We start from the raw sequence: 27,397 nt of genomic DNA on the forward strand, positions 1-27,397 counted from the left end.
GTCTGTACCCCACTGTCGCCCAGTTTCCCCTGAGGGTTCCGGTGTGTCAGTACCAGTGTAGCCCAGTTTCCCCTGAGGGTTCCGGTGTGTCAGTACCAGTGTAGCCCAGTTTCCCCTGAGGGTTCCGGTGTGTCAGTACCAGTGTAGCCCAGTTTCCCCTGAGGGTTCCGGTGTGTCAGTACCAGTGTAGCCCAGTTTCCCCTGAGGGTTCCGGTGTGTCAGTACCAGTGTAGCCCAGTTTCCCCTCAGGTCCCCCCGCCCCTCCCTGCCGCCCTTCCCGCCGGACCGCCCTCCCCGTCACGTGCCGGGAGCGCGCTCCGGGTGCACGATGATGGTGGCGGCGGCGCCCGGCGGCGGCGGGTAGAAAATGGCGGATTTCGAAGAGCTGCGGGTGAGGAGGAAGGAGGGAGAGAGGTGGCTGCGGGGGCAAGATATCGGTGCTGGGGGGCCCGCGCCATCCCCGGAGTGAGAAGGAGGGAGGGAAGGAGCGGGCCCGCCCCGACTTCCCGGGGGTCGACGGGGTCTTCCTGGGGAGACCCTCCCTGTCAGTGCCCGGTTCTGCGTCCCCGCCGCGCGGGTTGTGCTGCTGCTGCCGCCAGGGAGGTTCTTCGCGCTCTTCCCGACATTTTAAAAGCCATCTCGGCGCTGCCGAGCGGCCCCAGGGCTCGAACGGCTCCTGCTGGGCCCCGCGCTCCGTGCGGCTGAAGGGAGGGCGGTGAATAACCACCGGGCTGTTAAAAATGCTGATAGTTGTGGAATCTCTGGAAATCCGTGGACCGCTTTCCATCCGGGAAAGCTGTGCTTGCCCAGCGTGAAACCCAGAGCCGCTTTTCAGACTTGTTTTATCTTCGGTTCATTATCTTTCATGCTGTCGTGGTGGACTCTCTGTAGCAGATTTGTCGGTGTGGGTGTGTGCGTGCGTGTCCTTTCATTTTGTTAAGGTGTGTACACAAAGAGCTGACTGCATAGTTGCTATTTCCTGAACAATCCGCTGTTACCTTTGTCTGGAAGGAGGAGGTTGTCTTTCAACAGCATCCACAGCTGCAGAAGTAGAATTCTTCGTGGGAATTCTGTGTGCAGGCCGCTCCCCCCCACCTGGACTTTGTTACAGGAGGGTTAAAAGCCGGTTAAATAGGAACCCCTGTGAGTTGGGCTTTAGTGGGGAGCAAGAGCTGGTGTCGGTGTGACCAGTGGGAAATGTGCTGCAACCGCCAGAGAATTTCCCATGCTGAGGCTTCTTCCAGCACTAACACCGGTAGTACAGCTGAGGAGCTCACTTATGAAAATGTAGTGCATAGAACTGAGTTTCTTTGTCTGCGGACAACAGTGCTCTGTCTCAGTTTTAGGTTTAGGAACTGTTGGCTTATTTTTTTGTACCTCAGCCTTGTGTTGTTGGGGCTTTTTTCCCTCTTTAAATATATTTGTGTTTACAGATTTTCTTGCTTGGTGTCGTCACCCATTCTCAGCCCTCATTCCAAGGGCTCTTTCTCAACTCTCTCAAAGGGTTTGGCTGAAGCCCCAGTGTAAACTTTGTGCCAGTGGTGACTCTTGTTTCATGTCTTCCTCTCCAGTCTTGAGGTGAAGTTGTGATCTGTCTTTCCCAAAGCACTGTAATGGCTTATCTAGATATCCGTAAGTATTGATAGTCTCCCTCAGGGCATTAGGTTCCTGAATACCTTTAAAATTGACAGGAAACTTGAGGTGCATAGATAGATGTAATGCAGGAAGTATGGACGGAAAAGGGAACTGTGTTTCAGACCGACTGCAGGGCTGCCATTTCATCACTCAAGAGGTACCACTAGTTTAAAAAAATAAATTCTGAAGACATATCTTTTGATATTCCAGTTCATCTTATTTGTAAACTGGAGTGCTTGTGAGATGAATCTGTTAGCCTGGAGCTTCTCTAAATGTTCAGTATCAGTGTGATAATAATTCATGGCCTGTTGTGGGAAAGCTCTAGGTAATTTTTGGAAGAGAAGGTAATTGTCTGCCTCATGTCTGCAAGGCCATGGCCGAATTTTTCCTTTTTTCTTTTTGCATTTGGGGATGTATTTGAATGTGCTTGAATACGAGGTACTTGGTTTTGAGGCTTAATTTTTTTTTCAGACAACCAAAAATCTTCCTGCTTTTGACCAAAGATGAGTGAATTGACCTTTAGGTGTGATCTGAAATGGCTGCTTTATAGTGCACCTACTGAATGTTCTTATGGCAGTATTGTTTGCTGCTCTCTTGTTGATTGCAGTTTCCTGTAGTATGTCATCTCTACCTGCTTTATAAAAGGCCACTTGGGCCATTTTGATAGTGGATTTTATAATTCGTTAAGGACTGTCTGAAAGCGGGAGATCAGAGTTCTCTCTTAAATCCTGTTTCTTGAGGGAAACAAGCAGGCACAGCTGCTTTTTTAAATTTTTCTTTGTTTTTTCTTTGTTTTTCCTTTCGTTTTTTTTTTTTTTTGTTCTGGGCAAAGGAGCCTTTTTTAATATTTGTTAGGACTGTTCTTGGCATCCTCTGGATCTTCACAGTTCTATGGAGTTGGGACCCAACGATTATAACTGTGAGGTTGTAGTGAAAGAAACCAGACTTGAGGAACCTGCTGTTACATCAGGCCTTTTGGAAATCTTCAGTTTTGTTGAAGGATTTTCTACTTGTCAAGATATTGGTGAAAATGTCTGGTCTAAGGCTTACTCTTCCAGACCCTATGATTAAGCTTTTATTAGCTAGAAGTGTTTATTGGTTTCTGTAGATTACAGGTTTCTGGAGTCTGAGAAGATGGGGACAGCACAGCAATTTCTAGTTATAGTTAGTTTTGAGATACCATTTCCAGAGCTGCTGTTCACAGCAGCTGTGTTTTTAAACCTGGCTCATACCTTTCTCCATAATCCCCTCTCCAGAGCAGCCCAGTAAATGATGAAGGAATTACTCAGGCACAGGCGGATGTGGAACAGAATCATGAGTCTGGTGTGGAGGCCAGAGATGACGAGTAGACACATTTTTGAACAGAATTGGCCCAGAAGTGGGGAGCTAAAGCTCCTTCTGAGAGCCATCTGTGAGGCAACAATTCCAGCTCCCAGCAGATTCTGAACTCTCCAAGATTTAGCTTGAAGCTTGTTGAATCTCAACAAAATACTGCAGATAAGAGGATTGGTTACATATTATTTAGTATTCTTGGGTCCCCTGTGTTTCTTGCTGGCATCCTGACTCTAAAATTGAAACAAAAAATGTGGAGTGCATGCAGTCTTTGAAACAGATCTCTCTAGTTTAGGTGGCAGCCTCAGTCTCATAGTTCGTGTTTAGTCACGTTTGAAGTAATTTGTTAGTGTCATCTTTGTGGGGCAAAAAAGAAGGCTCTTTATAGGCAAATGGCTCTGCCTGTGCCAAAACTGCTCTGTGATACTTGTGATCAGTTTCATAGCTGTTGTGGAAAAGAACTCATTTGGTTGAGAAGAGATAGAAACATGCTAATATATCCTTTCTGGCAGAAGAGTGCGCAAAATTTACTGGAAAATCATGTTTATAAATGCTGGAAGTAGGTCCCGCTTTTACTTTTTGCTCTTGCACACCCAGTACTGAAGACACACAATTCAAATGGGAGGAGAGTTGTTGTTTGGATACCATATTAAAATACAGAAGTTGAAGTCTCATTCTTTTGTACATTGGATCTCTTGCTCATACCAGACTTGTTACCTTTCCACTTCACTTGCTTTATTTTTCCAGTCTGGAAGAACAGTGTTAAGTGACTGCCTCAGATTTACCAGGTGAAGCAGTGCTTAGTGTTAAATTGCTAACAAGAAAATGCTGAGAGCTGTTTTCATGTGTTCCCCTCAAGGTCATTGACAAACATTGTTTTATTTTATCTGTGTTAATATAATTTTATTGTCTATGCTGACCTGTTTATGTTTTTGATGTAGAAATCAAATTTCCACATCATGACCTGGGTTAAACTTAAGATGGTGAACAGAATGGATGTGAGAGTTGCTGTTGGTGCTGTCATGATCCTTGGGCTCCAGTTAAAATGAATGTATTAAATAACATAAATGCTGATGAAATACTCCTAATAGCCTATGATAATGTGCTGTTACCTTGTGTCTGCACAAAATTCCTGTGTGCTCCATAGATTCACAGTCACAGTTCTGGATCATTGAAGTCTGTTGAGATACCTTAAAAGTTTGTTTATGTAAAATCATTAACAATTAACTGATTGTGCTGAGATACAGTGCTGGGGAGAAGAAGGAGATAATGAGTTCTTGGATACTCTAAGAAAGAAGCTGCAACAAAATGGCCAAGCTTTGTTTTGAATGTCTTAAATATTTGTGTTTGTTTAACTTAGGATTTTTGCTGTTATTAAGTGCATGCAACTTTGGAGCGAATTCCTAATTAAGGAACCAGGCTAGAGTCTGTGCAGAGGAAAATCTCCATAATACTGAGGATCTGGTGGTTATTATTTGCATTGACTCTGGTTTTCTTTAGAGCTGTTTTGCTGTCCTGTACTACTGACACAGATTTCAATAATGGCATCTTCATTTTTCCCTGTGACTTGCATTTCTTTATCTATGGTAATATCAGTTTGAGAAAACACTTCCACTCAGCCGAGATGTCTTCAACTGTCCTAGAACACAGGTTGTTTCTCCTCACTATCATTACCCATTTCTAGCCTGCTGTAAGTCAGCATGGATGCAAATCTACTGTCAAAGATGTCACAAATGTGCTACTCTGCTGAATGTCCATGAAAGGGCTTAAAGTCAGGAGAAGGGATTTGTGGAACCTGTCCTTGGTGTGTCCCTTCTGTACAGAGCATTCAGACACTTTGGGGATTATCTGGAAGCCAGTGGGGCTGAAGCAGAGCTCTTAGGGGCAAGCTAACCAGTACTTCTGAGTAGGCTGGATTGCTTCTGGAGTGCAGGTGTCCAGCTGGCAGCTCAAGCAGTATTTGCCTTAAAGTCACAGTTGTTGCTGCTTATTGTAGGGCATGTATCAAGAATTAAACAAATTAAACAGGCATTTTCAGTTGCCTTGCACTGATCTCTTTCTCTCTTTACATGCATATATATATCTATATGTAGAGATAGAGATGTAGAGTGACTGTTAGTATTGCAGGGGAGTGTGGAGAATCACACAGGTCTTGTTTGAAGAGATGTTTGATCCCTTAATTTGCTTTGAAACACGCCTGCCCCTTAATTGCAGTGGCATGTCAGCATTTCCTGGGCTCCTTAACATCATCCTCCCAGGGAAATTAATGCCATTCCAGATACACCTACGGCTTAATGCTTTAGAACAGTGTTTCTGCTGATGAATCATGGTTGCTAAAGTTTAACTGTAAGAAACAAAAAAACCTATGAAACTTCTTATAACCTTCAAGTATGAATTTCAGGGGGAAAAATACTTCTGGAATATAAAAGTGCTTGAATTATCCAGTCTGATTTCCTTAGAGTTCTGTCAAACTACTTTGTGTTCATGGAGTAATGTTAAAACTAAAATGGCTTTGGTTTTGTGTTAAAAAAGCTTTTTTTATTGGGCTGTGCAGCTGTAAAGAACTCCTCTTAAGAGAAAATGTCATCTACATGACACAACTTGAATGTCTAATCGTAATTGAGTAATGTGAAAAGCATATTAATAACGAGGCTGCAGTCTTCTGCAATATGCTGGAAAACCAAAAGAAGGTAACTTGATAAGGGTTTGTTAGAAGCAGTGTCTGCCTTGCACCATGATTTTATAAATGTTCTCAGATGTACATCCCCATAAAAGTTTATTGATGATGATGAATGTCCATGCTATATTTGTAAACAGAGTAGGAAGATAAGTACAGAATCATCGGTTTGGATGGGACCTTAAAGCTTAACCGCCATGGGCAGGACCCCTTCCACTGTCCCAGGCTGCTCCAAGCCCCGTCCAGCCTGGCCTTGGACACTGCCAGGGATCCAGGGGCAGCCACAGCTGCTCTGGGCACCCTGGGCCAGGGCCTGCCCACCCTCCCAGCCAGCAATTCCTCATTCCCAATATCCCATCTGTCCCTGCCCTCTGGCCCTGGGAAGCCATTCCCTGGCTGCTGTCCCTCCATGCCTTGTGCCCAGTCCCTGTGCAGCTCTCCTGGAGCCCCTTGAGACCCTGGCAGGTGTGTTTTCATATACATGTTTGTTGTTGCCTTAAAGGGAAAGTAGAAGCTGGTTTAGAGGGAAAGTGTTGTAAAAGCTATTGCTTAGATACTCCTGTAAACTTTGCCTTTTGCAAGTCTTTTTTCTAAAGCCTGTGTAAGACTTTTACATTGGTGGACAAAACAGTGTGTATTTTTCATACTTGCAAGCATTTTTAATGTGGGTGTTAATTTAAAATTTTGATGAGTATGGCATTGAAGCCAGGCTATGTCTTCTAGTAAAATGAAATCCATCTTGTAACAAAGTGCTAGTTTGTGAATTTTTTTTTTCTGAAATGTTAGCTGTGTTGAGGCGTGACTGACTGCACATTTCACCTTGATTAACTTGCAGGAATGCACAGAAGGCAGCAGGCAGGGTAGTAGACAGTATTTTGCAATATATGCTGTTTCCATAATCTCCGTGTAAAGGATTATTTTAGTCATTTGCATTGTGGTTATGGAATCTAGCGTCATGCTTACTGCCTGCATCTGAAATAAAGGAGCTGGCGTTGCTATCAAGCTTATGCAGTTATCTACAGAAGCATGCAACATGATGTTTTCTGTAAATTCATGAATACTAGTATTATCTTTTAACACAGTTTTTCTTTTATGTCATTACTATAAAGCTATTTCAAGCCATTTCTTATGAATGTTGGAACACTTCCTTTTCATCACTCTGTTTGACTGAGTGCAAGGAAAAGTAGAAGGGGAATGGTGGGTGGAAACTAACATTCTCCATCTTGTATTGTTTTGTTGTTGAGGGAAGTTGCTGGGATGAAATTAAGGTAACATCTGCTGTTGGCCTCTTCCAAAGTTTGGGTGAGCTCACATGACTCTTTGCTGACTTCTGTGTCCATGGTGCATTTATAGACATGGTGTTGGGGCAGTACTTGTGTGAAGGCTGTGTTATCTCTGCTCAGAACAACTTCTTGATAAAAGAGTCACTGGATCCAAATGGGCTGTGTGGAAATGTTGAAAATCAGGGGCTGAAATGCAATAACCTTGTCTCATCAATGATTTGGAAGGGGTGTGCCAGATGAGGTTTCTGCCATAGTGTTTTAGATGGTCATTTTGATTTCAATAAATAATGTGGCTCTTGAGAAGGCAGGTCATGGCTACTTACTCCTGCTGGGTTTTAATGGCATAAGAAATAGCCATTGACTTGGACTTGGGACTGCATGTGCCCACACTTGGGTCAGTGTGTGCCCAGGTGGACAAGGTGTCCCAGCCCATGGTGTCCCAGCCAGGCTGTGCCACAGCCCCAGGGCAGTGCCCGTCCCTGTGCTGTCACTGCTGAGGCACCTCCAGTGCTGGGGACAGCTCTGGGCCCTCAGGACAAGAGAGACCCTGAGGGGCTGGAGCGTGTCCAGGGCAGGGAACGGAGCTGGGGAGGGGCTGGAGCCCCAGGAGAGGCTGAGGGAGCTGGAGGAAGTTGGGCTCTGCTCTCAGGTAACAAGGGATGGGACAAGGTGAAACGGCCTCAAGTTATTCTAGGGGAGATCTAGATTTGATACTGGAAAAAATTTCTAGACCAAGGCTCTTGTCCTGCCCGCTCAAGTTGCCCAGGGCAGTGGTGGAGTCCCCATCCTTGGAAAGATTTAAATGCAATGTGGATGTGGCATTTAGGGACGTGGGTTAGTGGTGGCCTTGGCAGTGCGGGAGCAATGGTTGGTCTTCATCATCTTGGAGGTTTTTTCCAACCTAAATGAGTGTGATTTTAAGTTCAGTTTTGATCTGATACAGTTCACTGGTCTTAGCTGCCAAAACAATTTTCACAATGTTAAAATGAGAATAGGGAACAAGCCAGGGACACAGGGAGGATTTTGACTTTATTGGTGGCTGATTCAGTGTTTGAGCAAAAATTGTGTTAAAACTTCAGCTGAGATCAGATCTGTCAGAACACTAGTATTAACTCTGTGTGGTAAGGACTTGCGGGTAAAGGCAAAACACTGTTCTGAGTTTTGTCTCTTTTAAAATCAATGCCCAGAGTTTTAGTAAGAGTACAGATGTACTTCTGAATTTTTTAAAAAAATACATGTGATCCCAGATGTCTGCTATTTCATACCTTCTGTTAGCACCTTCATCTCCAGTCCTTGAGTCTGGAGTTGTCGTGGTGCAGCAGCACAGATTGTAGGCAGGTGTTCTTTCACCTTTAAAAACTTTATCTCCTTGCTATGGTGAATGAGTCCCTAAGAAATAGGAAGCAAGTTGGTTATTTTGCACAACTTTATACCTCTGAAATGGAGGTATAAATTGCTCACAAAAATGAGAGATGATGCATCTGTGCAAAGTTAATTGTTAGTAGTAGTGGAGCACAAGATTGTTTCCTTTTGTATGGTGGGCGCTTTTTTTTTAATTTCTATTTTCACAAACAGTAGGATTCTGAGGATTGAACTGTGAAGTCAAAAAACTTAGTCTTCCAAAATTAACCCTGATAACCAAGTAAATAGTATAATTTGTTTTAAAGATACCTTTGTGATGCTTGATACCAGAATGTGATCTGAAAAGGAGAGGGAGTTCTTTGTGACATTCGAAGAATCAATTGTGTTGTGTATCATACTGTATGCCATAGTATGCAACAGGTAATGTAGCTTTTAAGAACTGCTCTCCTTGCTGTGCATATCTTTCAACAGTGAAATCTGATATGCCTGTCTCTCTTTATGCTTGCCTTAATAATGTCCAAAATAAAGGGAGTTTCACAATAAACTATTCAGAAATTAAGAAATACAACAATGAAGGGCTTAAAATGTGTTGGAAGACAGGTGATAATACTGATTCACTTGATTTTTTTTTTTTTGCTTGTTATTTTTTTCCACAAAGTGAGACAGATTCTTTGTGGTACAGCTTGTGCTGTGAATTTAAGATTTTGTTGTTACTATTGTTTAAGTGTGGAAACAAATCTTTCATGGGCAGACTCAACCTGCATCCTGGACGCTTTGTTTTTTCATTTTAAACTAACTGTACTTTTGTGCTCTGTGAAGATGTGGGCAGTACCCATAACCAAGTAACAAATTGTCAGATTAAATGATGAAAGATGCCGCACCATACTCCTTGAAAAGGCCTCCTTGGGGTGCTGTGGGCTCACCTGTGCTTTTCTCTCTTTCCTTCTTAGAATATGGTATCAAGTTTTCGTGTTTCTGAACTGCAAGTGCTGCTGGGATTTGCTGGACGTAATAAAAGTGGTCGCAAACATGACCTCCTGATGAGGGCACTGCACTTACTGAAGAGCGGCTGCAGCCCAGCAGTTCAGATCAAAATCCGAGAACTCTATAGGCGCCGGTACCCAAGGACGATTGAGGGGCTGTCGGATTTGTCGGCTATAAAACCTGCAGCGTTCAACTTGGACAGCAGCTCTTCTCCAGTCGAGCCTGACTTGGCTGTCGCGGGCATTCACCCACTCCCTTCCACTTCAGTCACGCCTCAGTCTCCATCCTCACCTGTCAGTTCTGTGCTCCTCCAAGACACTAAGCCCCACTTTGAGATGCAGCAACCATCCCCTCCGATTCCACCTGTTCATCCTGATGTTCAGCTGAAAAGCTTACCTTTCTACGATGTGCTCGACGTGCTCATTAAACCCACGAGTCTAGGTAAGAGTTTAATAGCTCTGCATCTTGCTTAATTCATTAAATAAGCTATGCTTCTGACAATACTAAACCCAGATTTCAGTGGGTTTTTGCAGCTGGGACAATTGGAAACTCCTTTCCTTTTATGTCTTTACCTTTTCCTTTTCTTTACCATTCTTCCCAAAAGTGCAAAACCACACTTCAGAAAATAGTTTTCTGTTATAAAAGTAATATGATTAATGACTTCTTTCTTTTGATATTAAAGAGAAGAGCAGGGTTATCCAAATGGGAGGTACCTACTGTGATCATCCGACTGTCTGACCAAAAATTAGAGAATAGTAGTTAAGAACATTGTCCAAATTCCTTGTAAACACTTGACAGGTGACAGCATTAACTGCTTTTCCTTAAGTCTTGTTCTGGTGTTTGGCTACCCTCTTGGTAACAAAATGTTTTCTAATATCTAGTCTGAACCTCCACTTTTGTCTGAAAGATTTGGACCTGAAGTTTCTGTTTAGTGCAAATGAGGAGCAGTTTTGTTAGGAGTAGCAGAAAAAGATTTCAGGGTCAGTAATTTACAAGTTGCAACAGGGTAAAGAGAAAGAGTGCATTGGTTTGCTACTTTACTCTTATCTCACTCACAGCAATTCTGCAGGATCTGAGATCTGGCACTGAAATAGACACTTTGTGCTGCAATGTTCAGTGTTGTGCTCAGAGTAATGACGTTTCTCTGCCTGAAAGTTGTTGCAGTACTGTATGTTATAATATGGAATGGACGTTGCCTTCCAAATAACCTGAAATCAGCTTTATCTTCCCCAAGTGCCTCAGTCTTGAACATTTTGAATTATTTGGAGCTACATCTTCTGTCTCGAAATTCAGTCTGGCTTACCTTACATGGCAAAAAATGTTCCCTAACTATTTAGTAACATGTTTATAAAATTGTTTGCATCCTCTTAAACAATTTTATTTCTTAACTGATCATAAAGCCTTTTAGACTTTGACGTGTAACTCAGTGAGAGATGTACTGCTCATCTGCCATCCTCCAGTACCTAAAGCAGAAAACTTTACCAACAAACAGTAGTTACATTGCCTGTTGTCACTTCTCTTTGTGCACAGTGACACTCATTTATTTTTGTACTTTTGAGAGTTAAGTATTTAAATAACAGCTAAGTCAAAGAGCTAAGAGTGTAGTCCACCTCACTGTTTCATGCTTGAGAAGGGATGAGTGTGGTATTCCTTTGCACTAATATGAGAGCACAAGTGTAAATGTGGGGTTTAGTTTTAACCCATGCCAAATTAAATAACAAAATACTTCCACTGTCTTTTTTACATGTGTTCAAGTATTATTCTTAAATATCAGATGTGCTCTGTGGTGTGTGTGTGCATACATGCACACTGTATCTGTTTGGAATTGCTTGAGGAACTTGGTGTGTGTTTGCTCCACCTGGGTTCCATTTCATGTTTGCCTCCTTTTTGTGTGGTTTTTTTTTGGGTGTAGAAACAATCTCCCGAGAATGTCACAGTGCACAAGGCAGTCCAACTCTTCCAAATTTGCTTGGTTTAGTTGTGCTGTTTTTTCATTTCTCCTCCCGGCTTATTTTAAATTGGACATGCCTAATCTGCCTTTATTTCAGGTCAAAATTTTTAATTTCACTTCAAATTTAAAGGAAATAGGAACATGACGTATGCCTACTGTGGACTTTAAATACGAACATACTGCCAATTCCCATCACTGACAGACAAGTTGTCTTCTGGTGTGAACATTGTATTTCTTTATTTTTTTGTCAGATGCCACTAAAGGGTAACTCCAGAGATGAAGTCAGCTGGCTTCTCTGGCTTGAGGGGTTGTGGTCCCTCCCTTCCTCCCCCAAAATTTGCTTACCTGTAGCTGTTTGTGAATTTTCCAGCTGTCAGTTAATAACTTCAGGTGCACATGTTCTTCTGTGCTACCTTATAGTAGTTATTGGCATCTCTGTGGTATTCCTTTTGTCAGGTATCCAATGAAATATTTTGTTGTGTATTTGTTTGAACCTTTCTCCTTTGGGAGAAAGGATTGTAACACAGTTTGCCAAGCTGCTTTAGTACTGAAGTGTAATGTGATATTAAACCATCTGAATGTAGTTTAATGAAAGATTTGTTCCATTGCTTTTTTTGTTAACGGTTACATACAGTTCAGCCACCATTTGAGTGATGTAATGCCTTGTTCCAGGCATTAACTGCAGATCTTGTTTTAATCAATGGCTTTAATCACCATGGTTCAAACTCTTTTATGTCTTTTTTTCTTCTTCTAGTACAGAGCAGTATCCAGAGGTTCCAGGAGAAGTTTTTTATCTTTGCTTTAACACCTCAGCAGGTCAGAGAGATCTGTATTTCCAGGTAAGAAGTAAGAGTGTGGTGTAGTGTAAGTAAATCTATAAAATTTCAGGAGAAAGTGTGAGGTTTTGGTTCACTAGATGCATCACTTACTCTGTAGATGCAGAGAGATAATCCTCACTGAAGTTACTCTTGAGTTTATATCTGTTCTGTTTCCTTCAGGAACAGCTGTGCACAGAATTTGTGTGCATTTTGTGAAAATGTTACCCTGTTAAAGAATTAACAGTTACTTAATTCCAAATAATTGTCAGTGTCTAGAGAGGTGGGAAGCTTCCCTACATTTCTCCTGGCTCTAGGAATGGAAGCCTGCTTTTCTGCTTTTTCCCAAGGTTGATGTTGTAAATTATGAAAATTCATAGGCACTTTTTCATCCTTGGCAGCATCCTACTTTATTGTTGCCATGAACTTTTGATGGGGGATACTGATCCTGAAGTCCTGTGTAACTTGGAAGTAGTTAAACAGAAATGTCTGTTGTAAGGTGCTCATAGCTAAATAAAACAAAAACAAGAGCAGAGTTTAGTGATGCTGGGGCAGTTGTGTCAGTTGTTTCTCTGTATGGCTGCAATATGAGTCCTGCTAAGTGGGTACTTCTCTTTTCCTTTCTCTTTGTCACAGGGACTTTTTGCCTGGAGGCAGGAGAGATTACACAGTCCAAGTTCAGCTAAGGTACGTTTTGTGCAGTGTTCTCTGAAAACTTAATTGGCTGATGGATGTTTGTGGGGACACTTGAAAATGATGCTTTCTCTTTCTATGGATACAGGCTATGCCTAGCGGAGACAAGCTGCCCTCAAGAGGATAATTATCCTAATAGTTTGTGCATTAAAGTAAATGGAAAGCTGTTCCCATTGCCAGTAAGTATGTATGTTTGTATGTGTTTGTGGCTTCTTGGTGACTTGTGGAGTGTGTATGTGTTTTTCTACAGTGTTAGCTTGCCAAAACAAGTCAAGCTGTTTGTTATCACTCAGATTTCTCTAATGTTAGGCATGGAGTTTGTACATTTGCTGGGTGAGATAGCCATTACTGCTGTTAATCATATTACAGCCACCGCATGGACTAAATGTGATTAAGCCCCCTACAGCAAACCTTGTCTTTTGCTGTTAATGTAACTAAATAATTCAAAAACAATCTGGTGTCTGCATGGAGAATCCTCCTCACAGGTGCTCAGACTCAGTTTATTTCAGGGTGGTAGCCCTTGCTGTGTGAGATGCTTATATTTGCTAGAGGCTTGAGTTCTGCATGGAGAATCCTCCTCACAGGTGCTCAGACTCAGTTTATTTCAGGGTGGTAGCCCTTGCTGTGTGAGATGCTTATATTTGCTAGAGGCTTGAGTTCCTTCTTGTTCTGAGGTAATGTTCCTCTTGTGTGGAACACAGCCTCTTGTGTGCCACTTGTGCGCGGCTCTGGGTCTGTCTGGTTGGAGCACTGTTTGTTGTGGGGATGAAGAACAGACATATTTTAGGGTTCCTAGCACACTGCTGGTACTGTAACAGAACACTGTTGGCAGTCACACTTCAAGAGTGTCTGATGTTGCAAAAATTAGTACATAGTCATCATAGGGTCATCTGGAGGCTTGGGTATGGACAGAAAGGGAGAAGCTCTCTCATTCTCAAAATATCTCTGGAATGGGTTTCTCTTTTTTCTTTCAATAGAACAGAGAGAAACTCTTGCACAACCCATTCAGAAATACTTCTTGAGGCTATAAAGTGTGGTAAAAGTCATGGAACAGAGGGTTTTTCAGTGGATTTGGAAAGATACCATGTAGAGAGAGAAGGTGTGAAACCTCTTCTTCAGATTCTTTTTAAACACCTTGGTGTGTTAGAGGTATTGTCCTGTATCCTCCCTCCTCCCATATGCAACTGTGACTGTTTTTTTTTAATTTTGCCTCTACTCAGCTTAAATGAGGCTCCTTAGATTCTCTTCCTCCTACTTCAGTCTTTAGGTTATAAAGATTTCTTTCTCATGTTTTCTGGTTAGTGTTTTCTGCAAATGCTTGTTACATTCTGCGTGATAACTTTGAGGGTTTTCTCATCTGCATATTGTCTTTCAGCAACCAACAAAAAAGAATTTGGTCTGATGTTATCTTTTGGGCATCAGTGTCAGCTGATTTTCAGTCTTGTTAATATAGGTTACACCCTGCTGTACTCTCCATTTTGTGTGTAAGGTGTCACAGTTGTAGCAGAAACTACTACTAATCTTGGATTATTACTTAGCTGTAGACTTAAATCCTCTAGGTTCTTCCTGCACATGATAAGATGACTTTTTTAATCTGTTCAGCTGAACCTTAGGTGGGAAAATGAATAAATCACTATTGCCTTGGCAGCTTCCCCTCCTCATTCACTGTGAGCTGAATGACAAAGAGTCTCAGTCTGAGTGCTTCTGCAGACTTTTTTTCTTCATTTGGTCTCTCTCTGCATCATCAGGCACTGCCTTTCTGTTGCAGGAAGTGTAAGGTAACTTCTTTGCCTCAAAGCCCACTGTTTTCCATCGCATTAGTGTTAGTTAGTTAAGCTCTGATGCCATCTCTTTTTGCCCACTTGCGCAGTGCATAAGTGAACTTCTGTCTTTGCCTGGTAGGGCAGTTCATGCCTCTGCAGAGAAATTATTCTGTAAATTATTCTTGGTCATCTCCTCCCTTTGCAATCCTTACCAGAAGCTTCACAGCAATGCTGCCTGTGTGCCAGTACTGCATGGGATAGTGTTTATGTTAACGTCATGTTTCCTTGTATCCTGCATCTGTGTCACTGGGAAAACTCAGATAAATTAGCAGTTATGCTTTCTCCTGATGAATTTCCTTGCTGTAGCAGATGATACCTGCCTTGAATAGTGTGGTTCTTTGAAGAACCATGGAAGACTTCAAGGCTCCAATGATATTGACAGTTTCTTCCCACTGGAGTTGACAGCCTACCTAAGCAGTGCCAGGCCATGCTGGTTGGGAGGCAAGCAGAAAGCTCTTAAAAGGACAGGAAGAGAAGGTTCCAAATTGTTGTAGGAGTATGAGAGTGAATTTGTTCTCAAGAATAAGCTCTGTGGAAGAAAACACTAAAAGCTTTACTGAAACAAATCATGTGCACTGTAGAGTCTGTCTCTGGAAGAAAAAATTGTGAAATGTTAGACAACTTGCATTCACTCTCTTCTGCAATAATTCTTTCTGTGTTTTAAATGTGAAATTGTCACTAGTTCCCATATGTCTGTTGCCTCTGTGTTCTGGAATAAAGCCCTCGTGGCATATTGGGCTACTGAGTAGAAGAGGCTGTTTTTATATATATTTTTATATATGTATATATATTTTTTAATTATTATTGTTTTTATTTCCAGACTTAGCATCTTGTAAAGTAACTCCTTCACCAAGCACTAGATTGTGAATGTGTGTGTATTTCTCTGGTTAAAGAAATGCTTTTTTTTCTTTTCTCAGCATATCCTTAACACTGTCTGGAAATGCATCAATACTGCCTGTGCAAGAGGCCAAGCTGCATCTTGCTGGCATCCTTCTTGTGCGGGATGAGTTTGAGATGAGTGGCTGCAGGCTGGCTGTGAGCTCAGAGTAGGGGTTCTCAGGGTGGCTCTGTCAGACTGGCTTGTCATCGTGACAGATGTGAGAGGAATAAGCTGCAGGCTTATTGTGTGACGAGGGTGTTAGAACTGGATGATCTTTAAGGTCACATCCATCCCAAACCCCTCTGATTCCATGATCTCTTAAATACAGCTGGTACTCCATGTGCAGTCCTTCTTCAGGGGCCTTGGCAGAGGACAGGTGACCCCTGTTTCTAATGGGGCCAGTAGCGATCGAGGCAAAGTAGTCACTGAGGTGATGTGGAGCTCTTGGAACAAGGTGTAATTGTTTCTTAATCAGTGAAGTGTTTTCAGTGTGTGAAACACTGAGTTAAGTCTTCATTACTTGCTCTGTTTGTCACTAAGGCTGTGACCTTGTGATGTTTCACTCTGTTCCAGAAGGGTATGGGGAGAAAGAGGACAGAACATCCACATGAGCTTTTACTCTTCCAGTGAACTTACCTGGACCCAAACTGTATTCTCTTTCACCTTTCCAGTGCTTCTGTAAAACCCTTTTAAAACAACAAATGCCTTATAACTGTGTTTGACTTCTGGTGATCTACTGTGAAAGTCTGATATTTCTCAGAAAAAATGCTGGCTTTGCTCTCCAGCCTAGACAGCCTCTAAGTTTGCCTGCTTCTCATAGATCTGTTTAAAACTAACAAGTATGTATCAGCAGTTTCAGAGTACAGTGGGGAAACTGGGTAACACATCCATTGTCCTTTTTTCCACAGGGATATGCTCCACCACCAAAAAATGGAATTGAGCAGAAGAGACCTGGGCGTCCCTTGAATATCACTTCTCTAGTTAGGCTGTCATCAGCAGTGCCAAACCAGATTTCCATCTCTTGGGCTTCTGAAATTGGAAAGGTAACCTGCATGTTCTGTAGGATGTGGGAAGTTGTCTAAATAGCCTATTTGAGCATTCCTGAGCCCCTGCTGCCTGATGTGGCTGGCAAATGTTTTTTGTTAGATGTCTGAGCTTATTATCAGTGCCAGGAAACAGAGTTTGCTCTAGAACTGTAGTAGTTTTCAGTAACACATGTGGGATTTACATACAGATGGAAAGCTTTTCTTACAGGGTTCATATTCAAAAGTCTGCTTTTAGAGTTTGCCTGAAACACATGTCAAAAATAACAAAATCTTTTTGTGGTGTGAATAGTAAATCCCCCTGTAGACTTTCTAAGGAAAGGAAAGGGGAGTGCAAGGAATTTTTGACTCCATCCTAGGTTTAAATAACTGTTGCAGCACCCTTTCAGCTATTGTTAAGTAAAGAACTATTCATTCCTTATCTGTGACTGTTTGTGTTAATTCTGGATGCAATTATCAAAGTAGTTTTCTCTATGAGGTTTTATTCAAAATCAAATTCTCTGGACTAAAAATACCATATATTTCAAAGAGACTCCAGTATAAGCTTTTATATTAAAATTTTACAAAGAAATAGGATTGAAAGGTAATGTTCAAAAAATAAATGAAGGTCAGTGCTGACATCAAAGGATGATTTTCTAGAGCAGGGATGGAGACAAAGATCTGAGCCATTGCTTCCCAGTCAAAGCACAGAATCTTAAAATGGTTCCAGTCCTGTGTGTGGTCTTGGCCTCTCATGCTGAGGCCTGCTAGCTTTCCTCCCTGTATTGCCAAAATATACTCTGATGGAAGCAGATGACTTGGAATGCTTGGACATCCTCCCCTTGGCCTGAGAGAGAGGTGAAGCGAGTTCTGTAGTTTTGTGTTGGTGCTAGAATTTGCTGCTTTTCATCCTCAAACTGAGACCCTGGGGAACAGCATGGAGTGTCACAAAAGGTCTTGTTGGCATGGACTCGGCTGATACTTGGCGGGCTGCTGAGTCAAAGGGGCTTAAACCCCTCAGTGCTAGGCAGACTTGAGCCTGTAGAATCCTCTCTGTAAGGCAACAGTTGGCCATTCTTTAAGGAAAAAAACCCAAAACTCTGGGTTTCTTAATGGTTTCATGTGCAATTAGAATATCTGCTGCTCTACGTTAGAGCTGGTTTTCCTATAGGTAGTAAAGGAGGGGCAGGGCTGCAGGAGTTGTTTGAAGTTCCTCTGCAGTACCCAGGCAGTGCAGGAGCCGTAGGAAGATGGCTGGCAGGCAGTGGAAATAAGAGGTCACAGATTGTTCTTGTTACACAGATGAAGCCATTATTATCCTGTAGCACTGGGGCTTGCAGACTTTTCATTGGTGACCTAGAAGTGGGAGTGAACAGTGAACAAAAGAAGCTGACAAGTGGTGTGAGTTAGGGAAGAGTAGAAAATGCTGGGGAACAGGGCCAGGCTCAATGGAACAGACATGGTGTAACAAGGCTGAGCTTAGAAGTACAGAACAAGCTAAAGAAAAGGTACAAAGAAACTGGGGCAGCTCTGTACCATCTGAAGCTGTTGTTTGTACCATAAAGACCATTTATCTTTTGTCATGTGATACTTTGCACTCCCCACTGACACTGGAAAAAAGGGGAAGATTAAGGAGGAAAAATGAGAGAAATTCTTAAAAGACTACATGAAGAATGAAATATGTCACGTATGATCTTTCCAGGAGGAGAGCTCAGATTGTCTCTTGGTTGTGAAATTATCTTTTAGTTCAGTCATAACTGAGTAGGATAATTAGACTTCATTGGCCAGAGAATTCTGGCAGAATGTTGGACCTCCCCAGAGTTGAAGTTGTCTGTCAATGCTCTTAATAATTATTGAGTAAGCAAAAAGTCACATTTTTGTTTTTACTTTATGCTAGAACTAGTGTAGTCATCTATTATCATAGTGGGAGTATTATATGAAATCAACATTTAATCTTTAATTCTTCTTTTTGTAGAACTACTCCATGTCTGTGTATCTGGTTCGCCAGCTCACCTCAGCTATGCTTTTGCAGAGGTTAAAAATGAAAGGTATCAGAAATCCTGATCATTCCAGAGCACTAAGTAAGTAATTAACTTGCCTGTTGGTACTTTTGGAGGGAGGTTATTGGCTCTTTAAAACTAGAATTGGTAATACAGAATAGATTTGTTGTATTTTGAGAATAAAGTCCATGCCTAGGGTTTCATAGGTTCCCTTGGCTGTTGGTGAGGCATCACATTAGTTCTCAGTAGGGGTTTTTAGGGAACATACCCAGAGATCCCATCTGAAATTTAGTTATGGGAATTCCACAGGTACCCCTTACTGTGCTGGGCTGTGAGGTGCTGCTAGATGTCCTGAGTTCTCTTCACCTGTACCTCACTCACTCACAATGATTTATCTCTTGACATGTTGGGTTGAGTTTGCTCTGTGTGGTTTAACTGCATCTGCAGTCAAACAACATCAGATGTTGATGCAGTTTGCCAGTTGCTTATAAGTAGTGAAACTGTTGTTGTTTATGAACTAGTTTCCTAGATTAATATTTTTAGATAGCTGAAAAAAAATGCATGTCAAGGTTAGCATTTGAAATAATGACTTCTATGTATAACTTCTTTATTTATTTTAATAGTTAAAGAAAAACTAACTGCCGATCCTGATAGTGAGATTGCCACAACCAGTCTGCGGGTCTCTCTGATGTGTCCTGTAAGTATGTCTGGAAGTTACCAGATAACATTCATATTTTCATCTGTAGTGCAGAATTGGGCTGCTTTTCAAAGGCTTTGCTTTAGCTTTGTATTTTATTAGCAAGCTATTAAAATAGTGGGGAGAAGCAGCAGTAACCCAGCTGTGGTTTAGGACTGGATGCCTCAGCTGTGATGCACTCAGTCAAGCTGCTGCTTGTGTAAAGTGAGGCCTGTAGAAGGATTAATCTCCTATATTGACGTGCTGAGGCTAATCAGGCAGGCTGACAGAATAATTAAAGGATGGAATGATAATTAAAACCTCTTATCTCCTCATCTTGGTGGCTTTGCCTATACTGCAGATACAGAAGCAAGCAAAAAAACAGGCAGTCACCTTATAACAAGGTAATGCTGCCTTGGGGGTTCTCTTCCCAGGAAGAAATTGGTCATTCTGAGTGTAACAAGTACCTGGAGCTTAAGAAAGTGCCTGAAATACTGGGTTAAAAGAAAATTATAGAAGTGGGTACTTCAGTTGATTGTTTAATAAAAATGAAATCCTGCAAATAATGTTGTTTCAGGTCCATTACAAGTGTTTCTGACTGTTCTCATTGTGTTGAGGCCTTGGAACAGGGCTTAATTTTTCCTTTAGGAGTACTCTGTGGGTGCTGTGATGGGGTGGATTTACTTACAGCACCCTTAGCCCCAGGCACTTCTGTAGTGAGCAGGAGGAGTTGTGTCACCAAGTGCCTCTGGATTCATTGTTAGCCATTCAGGCCTGTTTTCCTGTCTTCTCTTCTGACACCCTTTAAATGCATCTCTTGCAGCTGGGAAAAATGAGACTGACAATCCCATGCCGGGCTGTGACTTGCACACACCTGCAATGTTTTGATGCTGCTCTTTACCTTCAAATGAATGAAAAGAAGCCTACCTGGATCTGCCCTGTCTGTGACAAAAAGGCAGCTTACGAGAGCCTAATACTAGATGGGTAAGAGACTGACTTTGCAGATTATACAGTTACTTAAAATCTTTCATTATGTACTCAGTAGCTACTTTTGTGACTTGAAGTTAGCCATTTAATACTATTTTTGGTGAAAATACTTTAGACTGGAGGAACCATTAGATTCCATTAGTTTCTCTTCCCGTAAATGACCTATGTCAGTTTATGTCCTAAGTGCACCATCAAACTCCTGAGTCTCAGGGTATTTCTTCTGGAGAAATACAAATGCAGCATAAAAGGACAGGTCTTCCTTTTACATGTCTCTTTCCCTGAAAGGTGTTAACTTCAAAATGTAACTTCTGACTCATTCAAGGGGGGATGGTTTCTGCTTCAGTATGGAAATCTGTGCATTGCAGTAGTGTTGGAGTGAATTATGGATGGATTGGGATAATCTTATTTTCTGATACCTGCAAAGGCTGTAATTACAGGCTTTCAAGTAAAGAGGAACTAGGGGGAAGAGAGACACAGTGGGTAGAAGGTGATCATAGTTATCTTTTTTATCTGTGTCTCCTTTTCACTTAGAATAAAAATGTCACTTAGAATCAAAAGTGAAACTTTATTTTTTCAGCCTCTTTATGGAAATCCTTAATGAATGTTCTGATGTGGATGAGATAAAATTCCAGGAAGATGGCTCCTGGTGCCCCATGAGGCCAAAGAAGGAAGCTGTGAAAGTGTCAAGTCCACAGTGCACCAAAATAGAAAGTATGTATATCTGGGTACTGGTTGCAAACCAGCACAAAATCTTGGAGACTAAGTTGTAGCTTGGATAATGTGTGTGGATGTTGGTGTTTGTTTTGTAGAGGGCTTACTACTACTAATCTTCTTGTAATTTAAGCTGGAAAAGAAAGGGTTGTATCTCTAAGAGTGCATTTTTGGTCTTTGTTCTTAAGAGCAGTTAAGAAAATGAAAGGTTGCTTTTGTTTTACATCCTTAAAATTATAAGTGAAAACAAAAGTTTGTTCTTTAATACTCTCAATGTGACACAGAAGAATCATAAAGCAGGTACTGGGGCAAAATATTATTTTAATGGCCAGGAAGGTGATCTAGTATACAGGATCTGGGTTCCTGGTTCTCTTGCAAATAGAAACTGCTGACATCACCATCTTTTGGAGAATAATGATGTTTTATTTTCTTCTTCAGGTTCCAGTGTTGTTAGCAAACCATGTTCCGTGACAGTGGCCGGTGAGGTAAACAAGAAAAAGGTTGATGTTATCGACTTGACAGTAGAAAGCTCTTCTGATGAAGAAGAAGATCCTCCAGCCAAAAGGAAGTGCATATTTATGTCTGAAATACACGGGAGCCCAACCAAAGGGTTTGTCAATTTTAAAGTTAGTTGTTATTCTGTAATGTCTCAGCTAAACTGATCTGTAGAGAAATGTACTTGGAATCCAGCTCTGCACTTGCAGAGGAGAATGTCTAGGCCTCTCCTGTAGAAGGTTGTATTGATGCAGTAACTTTGTACAGGCAAAACACTATTAAATAGATTTTTCACTTCACAAAGGAATTTTTTTATGCGCTGTTGCTGTGTTTGCAGGGACATTTCTCCATAAAAAAGGAATCTGACTAAGCTAGTGGGCAGTGTTTTCCTGAGAAAGTAGATTATGCCAAGTGGAGGAACTTCATGCATTCTTGCTGAGCTAGTGTCATCTTAAAGGCTTTTCTCTTGCTGTCTTCTATATCCTCTATCTAATCTGCTCTGGTGCCCAGGGAATGAGACTGTGTTGTGTGTTTCATCCATCCTGTCAGTCTTGGAAGGGAGCCACTTTGCTCTTTTGAATCAAGATGAGCTTTTCCTCCATCTCTCTGTTATATTCTGGAATGTCTTGGGTGCTGTTGTTGGCTGTGGTCATCAGTCAGTCCTGCACCTTGATTAGCACAACCAACGACTTCCCAAGTCCTCTGGCAACTCCTCCCTCTTTGTAGTCAGGCCTGACTTCAGGATCAGGCGTTATCAGCTTCTCTGCTGCTGTGCCCTTCTGTCTGTCTGTCCAGACCTTCTGTCTGTCCTGGTCTGTGCACCTCAGCTCAGGTGCTGCTTGTGGCTTCCATGTTTCTGCTCTTGGCCCGTGGGGCACCCCAGACCTGCAGGGAATGAGGGCCACTGGTCCGGCTCACCAGCAGTCACTGCTGCAAGCTCAGCTTTTAGTGATGGCTCATCAGTTAGTGTTGCTGCCTGCATGAGGTGTGTGTCTGTGTCTCTCTGTGTAGTGGCTTATGACCTGTACTAAAATAATAATAATAATAAATCCAATCCCCTTCTGTTTTGAAGGTTCCCCTTCTGTTTCAGAAGTAATGAGCAGGTGTGGTGAGTCTCTAGTCCACAGGAATGTCTGTGTGGTCCTTGGTGAGCAAGTAGTTGGTCATCTTCAACCACTTTCAGCAGTGATACTGCAATGCTGTTTTTTTGTGAGGATTGTGGAGGAGTCCTTCTGCAAGAGACTCTTCCTCACTTTTACAAGAAAGTGTAGCTACAAATACATCTCTTAATGAAGTTTCAGAAGGCACCAAGACTTCCTTCCGTGCTGCTATGTTGAGATGGCTACCTGCAACTGTAATTGTAGGAGGACTGACTTCTTTTCTCTCTATGACCCATGTATTTTCCTTGTTTTTTGGGTATGATATGGCATATTTTAATTCTTCAAATCCAGATCAAAGTCAGGCTTTTGGGTTATAGCTTAGCCCCTTTAAACAGTGTTGTCTGAATACTAGTTTTGGGAAAACTGGGGTGTCTTCTTAGAGGAAGCAACAATATAGGCTGAAGTATGAGAGATGCCTGAGAAGGGAGGGTCTGAAATCCAAGGTTTTGACATCAGAAGTAGATTAACAGGTAGGAGTGTGGGAAGGAACATGAGTGGATAGCACTAAAGGCCAGAGGGAGCGATGCAGAGCATCTGGGAGCAGATTTTTGTGTGTTTCCAGCTGACTTGGAGTTCATGACCTGTTCTATGCATGTGGCTGGTGCCTGGGCACCTGTGGCAGTGTTTGTAGCAATGCTGCCAAGAGGTCAGGCAGCATGAGGGGAAGCAGAAGGGTTGTAACATGCTCCTTGAGAGCTGAACTGGAGGCTGTGAGTAAAGACAGACTTATATTTAACTCCCATCTGTGTAATCTGTGTCATCCTGTGGGGCAGGATAATGGTCAGTTGTGCCCTTGGTGTAACAGGTGGGCATGGAGCAGCAGTTCTGCGGAGAAATCAAGCGTAACACTCTCCTCCTGGCTCTGGTCACCTCTGTGTCCCTCTGTGGGTGCTGACAGACACCCGTTTGTCTTTGACTGTTGCCAATGACTCCAGCACTGTACTTTGTTTTAATGCCAACTTGCTCTTATGTCACAGCTGCTGTTGAGAGCCAAGATACGGTCATGTTATTATGAAGACTGTTATGAAAAAGGAAATTAGAGTGGAGTACTGTGTAGTGAGTAGCCACGCTGTAGTTGTGTTGTCGCACGGTGACTTGTGAATGAGAGTGCACAGCAGTGCATGGTTTCCCTTATGCAACTAACAGCCAGGTTGTTTGTAATTTCCCATGCTGTTTGAAACAGGGTGCTCATGTATCAGCCATCTACTGCCAGAGTGCCCAGCGTGACGACGGTCGATGCTGCTGCTATTCCTCCTTCATTAACAGACTACCCAGTACCATTCCACCACCCACCAATATCCAGTATTTCATCAGACTTGCCAGGTAGGTGCTGAATGTTTTTCATGTATGTTCTGACAACAGTATTAAGTTGTGGGGTGGGTAGAAATTGGAAGAATTTATTCACTCTTTGTTTTTGTTTTTAATGGAACAAGTCTATATGCAGTATGGCACTGATGGGATGTCTAGACAAGCCTAGTACAGGCTGTCTGCCCATTTTCAGATTGCATTTTGCAGCAGTGATGTGACAAGCACTGCTTTTGGGGTACAAACTGGCACTTGAGTACAGCAGCCAGAAACTGCTCTTACTGTGCTCAGCCAGACTTTGTGTAAACATCCAGTAGTTACGTGTTGTAGATGCGAGGGAGAGTAGTTGCTTGTTTTAGTTACTAGAGGTGTGAGGGTGCTAACTCATCCCAGCCCTCAGTGTAGTTACTCTGCTAGCTGATTGTAGTGGTGCTCTGTCTAGACTGTATGAAAAAGGTTAAGGTGAGCTACAATCTGTGAGCTGACCTCTATTGACTTTCTTTACCTAGACATACCCTAAATGCCTATGATGTATTCTTCAACACTGCTGCTAAATATCAGACAAAAGGTGGGGATACTGATTGTTTTCTATCCTGGCTCCTTGAAAAGAACACTGTGTATAGGGACTCTGGGGTTCTCTTGGCCGGCTGTAACAAACCCAGAGCCCAGGAAGTGGTGACTTGTGGTGACAGGTGTCACTTTGGCCTCCTGTACTTCCCTTTCCCTGCTCCATTGCCTGTCTCCATTCCTCCCCTGCAACATCTCTGGGTTTTTTCCTCTTCTTTCAGCAGCAGTTTGGCAATGAGATGGATATCATTCCCCTTGTTTCTCTGTCCATTTTGGCTCCCTTACTGCTCCCTCCCTCCACTTCTCCCTTGTTAAGAAATCAGTTGTCTTTCCAAATTGGATAGGAGAATGAGCTGAGAGAACAGAAGTCTAGAACTGTTGTTCAGCTCTTACCAGCTGAAGTTCTAGAACTTGCACAGACAAAAGAAACTGTCAGTTCTGTAAATGCAGCTGACTTTTAAAATCTCCTTCAAAATTTTTCTCTAATGGAGAAGAGAAGGAGAGATGTCAGGGGCCAGAAGAGATTTGGAGGTGAGGGGAGAGGGAGGGAGTTTATCATTTCTTTCTGTTGACATAGCAAACACAAGGCCAATATTTAGGAAAAAAACCAAAACAACAAACAAACCAAAAAACGTGGTAATTTCTCATTGGTTTCATAATTCTAAATATCTTGCCCTAAATGCTTACACACAAATGGTGTTTAAGATGGACACTAGTTGTCACTGGTCTTGGAGGATATACATTGAACTACTTGTAGTTTCCTCTTCTTCATTCCTTTTATTTGTCTAGACACAAAACGGGGATGATATTAGAAATGTTTCCTTATTGGCTGCCCGTGGGTGGAGGAAGAGACCTGCTGCTTGTTTTTGGACTTGTGCATGTTGTGACTTTACTTCATTCCAGCATCTTTAATGTGATGACACTCTTCATGTCCCAGTTTGGCCAAGTCAGGTACAATATGCAGTGAAACTTGCATTAATGAACCAACAGCTCCAAATGGCAACTTCCATCTAAGCAACCACATTGAACCACCCTGCAGTATTCAGTGAATAATACATCATTATGTCATCTTCATTATTAAAAAGAGCCACTTGTACTAGATAATTCGTTTTGCTGCTGCCTGAAGTAGTCGTTGAGAGTGGTGTCACAGTGGTATATTCCATTTAGAAACTCTGTATGAATTGCAAAATCTGTTCTACAACCACAAAAAAAAAATCCTTAAATTTGTTGTGTGTGAATAAAGGAGAGACTTGTCTATTTATCATCCTTCTCTTCTTCCTAGGTCTGGATTTTCTTTCGCTAATCCCAGTTGATTCACAGGTATGTTTCTGATCTGTTGTGGGGTTAATTTCCAAGCCTGATTTTTATGACGTGTGCTCCAGTAATTATCATTCAAACTGTGTTTGCAGTTCCCTTGCTTAGACCTAACCACAGTCTAGGAAAACCTAGCAAGAGCTAGTAATGAATATGCATTAAACATGATTCAGTTTAGCCTTTCCATGATGAATCCAGGCCTGGAAACTCATTCTTTACTGATAGTTTGCCTTTTTAAAGTAAATACGTGCTCAGCACTAACTTGAATATAGCCACAGTGTGTTTGAGGCCCTGGCATAGGCTGCACAGAGCAGCTATGGCTGCCCCATCCCTGGAATTGTCCAGGTTGGACAGAGCTTGGAGCAACCTGGGGTAGTGGAAGGTGTCCCTACCAAGGGCAGGGGATGGAATGAGATGAGTTTTAGGGTTTTTCCAACCCAAACCATTCTGGAGAACAAAAAGGGTGGGGGGGGGGGTGTGGTGAGGGGGAGGAGGCTCGTGGCTGCCATCCCCACTTGGTCACTGATCTGCAGAACTCCGGTTCTCGCTGTGGTCTTGCTAGGAACACCTTTGGGGCTTGTTGTGTGGGGAAGATGTATCTTCAGAGCATACATTTCCCTCGTGCAGTTAGTCTCTTCACTCTTCATTGTTTGTTTCAAGCAGTACTGTCCTCCTATGTTTTTGGATAGTCTCACCTCAACCTTAACAAGCAGCACGCCTGGCAGCATCATCACCTCCACCAGCCACCACGAGAGCAGCACGCACGTTAGCTCCTCGGGCCGGGCCGAGGCTGGCGTCATCACCAGCAGCGGCGGCGGCAGCGCGCCCGACATCATCTCCCTGGACTGACCCTCGGGGCAGCACGGACCCCGCAGGCATTGCACACAGCTGCTGCTGCTCCTCCTTCCCCCCACCTGGAATTCCAGCACCTCGGAGCTCACGCTGATATTTATTGAAAGGATTTCCCTCCTGGGAGGTTGGGGTGAATTTCGTTGATGCTCGAAGAGAAGCGATAGGATGGTTTTTGGTTGGGCTTTTTGTTTTTGTTTCTCCTGCTTGTTGAATAGCTGGTATAGAAAAGGCCCTTTTGAGAATACATGTTCAAGCTCTTAGTTTGTTCTGGGGATACTGACTTTCTGTTGTGTGGATTCCATAAGTGCTTTTTAATTTTGTTGTAAAATACAGCAATAATGTAAAAACAAATGAGTTTTTTTTTTTTAATAAAGAAAAGCACTTACTTGCTCTAGGACAGCAGTTAGGAAAAAGGTGCAGAAGTGTAAGAATTAGTGAATTTGTAATATTTCCACTAGGGGCCTGTAATAAACTTCATTAAGAGAATGAAGCTTTGAATAGCCATGACATGTGTTTTATGTCTTGTTCCCCACCTCCCCTTACCTGGGGACATACAGGAAGCCTCTATAAATGGAGTTGTTGGGGGTTTTTTTTCCTAGTTTCATGTTCCAAATGCAACAAGAGCCTAAGCTGTGACCTCTTCCTCTTTATGTTCTTTGAGCTAGGAAGGGGACAGACTATCTATGCAAACCCTGCATCACACAGTCTCTGTGCTGCCATATTATAATTGGGACACCTTGCCACCACAAAAACTCCCGGTATACCGTGGAATGTACAGCTGCTTTTTATGGCAACTGTTAAGCAGATGAAATAGGAAAGACTTCCTCCAGTGCAGGAGTGTTTTCTGGGATTTGCTTATTACAGTTTCTGTCT

The 27,397-nt window shown here is 42.4% G+C and overlaps 1 protein-coding gene across 5 annotated transcripts; it reads left to right on the plus strand.

Moving 5' to 3' along the window:
* The first annotated feature begins 300 nt into the window (after positions 1–300).
* PIAS2 (protein inhibitor of activated STAT 2) lies at positions 301–26,890 on the plus strand. 5 transcript variants are annotated; one of them, XR_014616893.1, is made up of 15 exons: positions 301–391; positions 9,240–9,714; positions 11,979–12,063; positions 12,676–12,726; positions 12,821–12,911; positions 16,344–16,478; positions 18,433–18,538; positions 19,081–19,154; positions 19,957–20,117; positions 20,698–20,831; positions 21,270–21,441; positions 23,670–23,809; positions 24,301–24,359; positions 25,641–25,678; positions 26,362–26,453. XR_014616893.1 is itself a non-coding variant. In XM_084224521.1 (14 exons), the coding sequence occupies exons 1-14, from the start codon at positions 368–370 to the stop codon at positions 26,519–26,521; spliced, it is 1,872 nt and encodes a 623-aa protein (XP_084080647.1). In that variant the 5' UTR covers positions 301–367; the 3' UTR covers positions 26,522–26,890. The 5 variants fall into 5 exon arrangements, 2 of the variants coding, with proteins under 2 accessions (XP_084080647.1, XP_084080648.1); XR_014616894.1 differs by having other exon boundaries at positions 26,336–26,365; XR_014616895.1 differs by lacking the exons at positions 24,301–24,359; positions 26,362–26,453 and adding an exon at positions 25,148–25,309.
* Positions 26,891–27,397: the final 507 nt, after the last annotated feature.

The sequence above is a fragment of the Fringilla coelebs genome, assembly GCF_963513975.1.
Source record: "Fringilla coelebs genome assembly, chromosome: Z".
Lineage (NCBI taxonomy): Eukaryota > Metazoa > Chordata > Aves > Passeriformes > Fringillidae > Fringilla > Fringilla coelebs.

Coding starts and splice junctions, on each gene's coding strand:
- PIAS2 (XM_084224521.1), top strand. CDS start 368: ATGGCGGATTTCGAAGAGCTGCGG. Junction 9,715..11,978: donor CATTAAACCCACGAGTCTAG/GTAAGAGTTTAA, acceptor TTCTTCTTCTAG/TACAGAGCAGTATCCAGAGG. Junction 12,727..12,820: donor ACAGTCCAAGTTCAGCTAAG/GTACGTTTTGTG, acceptor CTATGGATACAG/GCTATGCCTAGCGGAGACAA.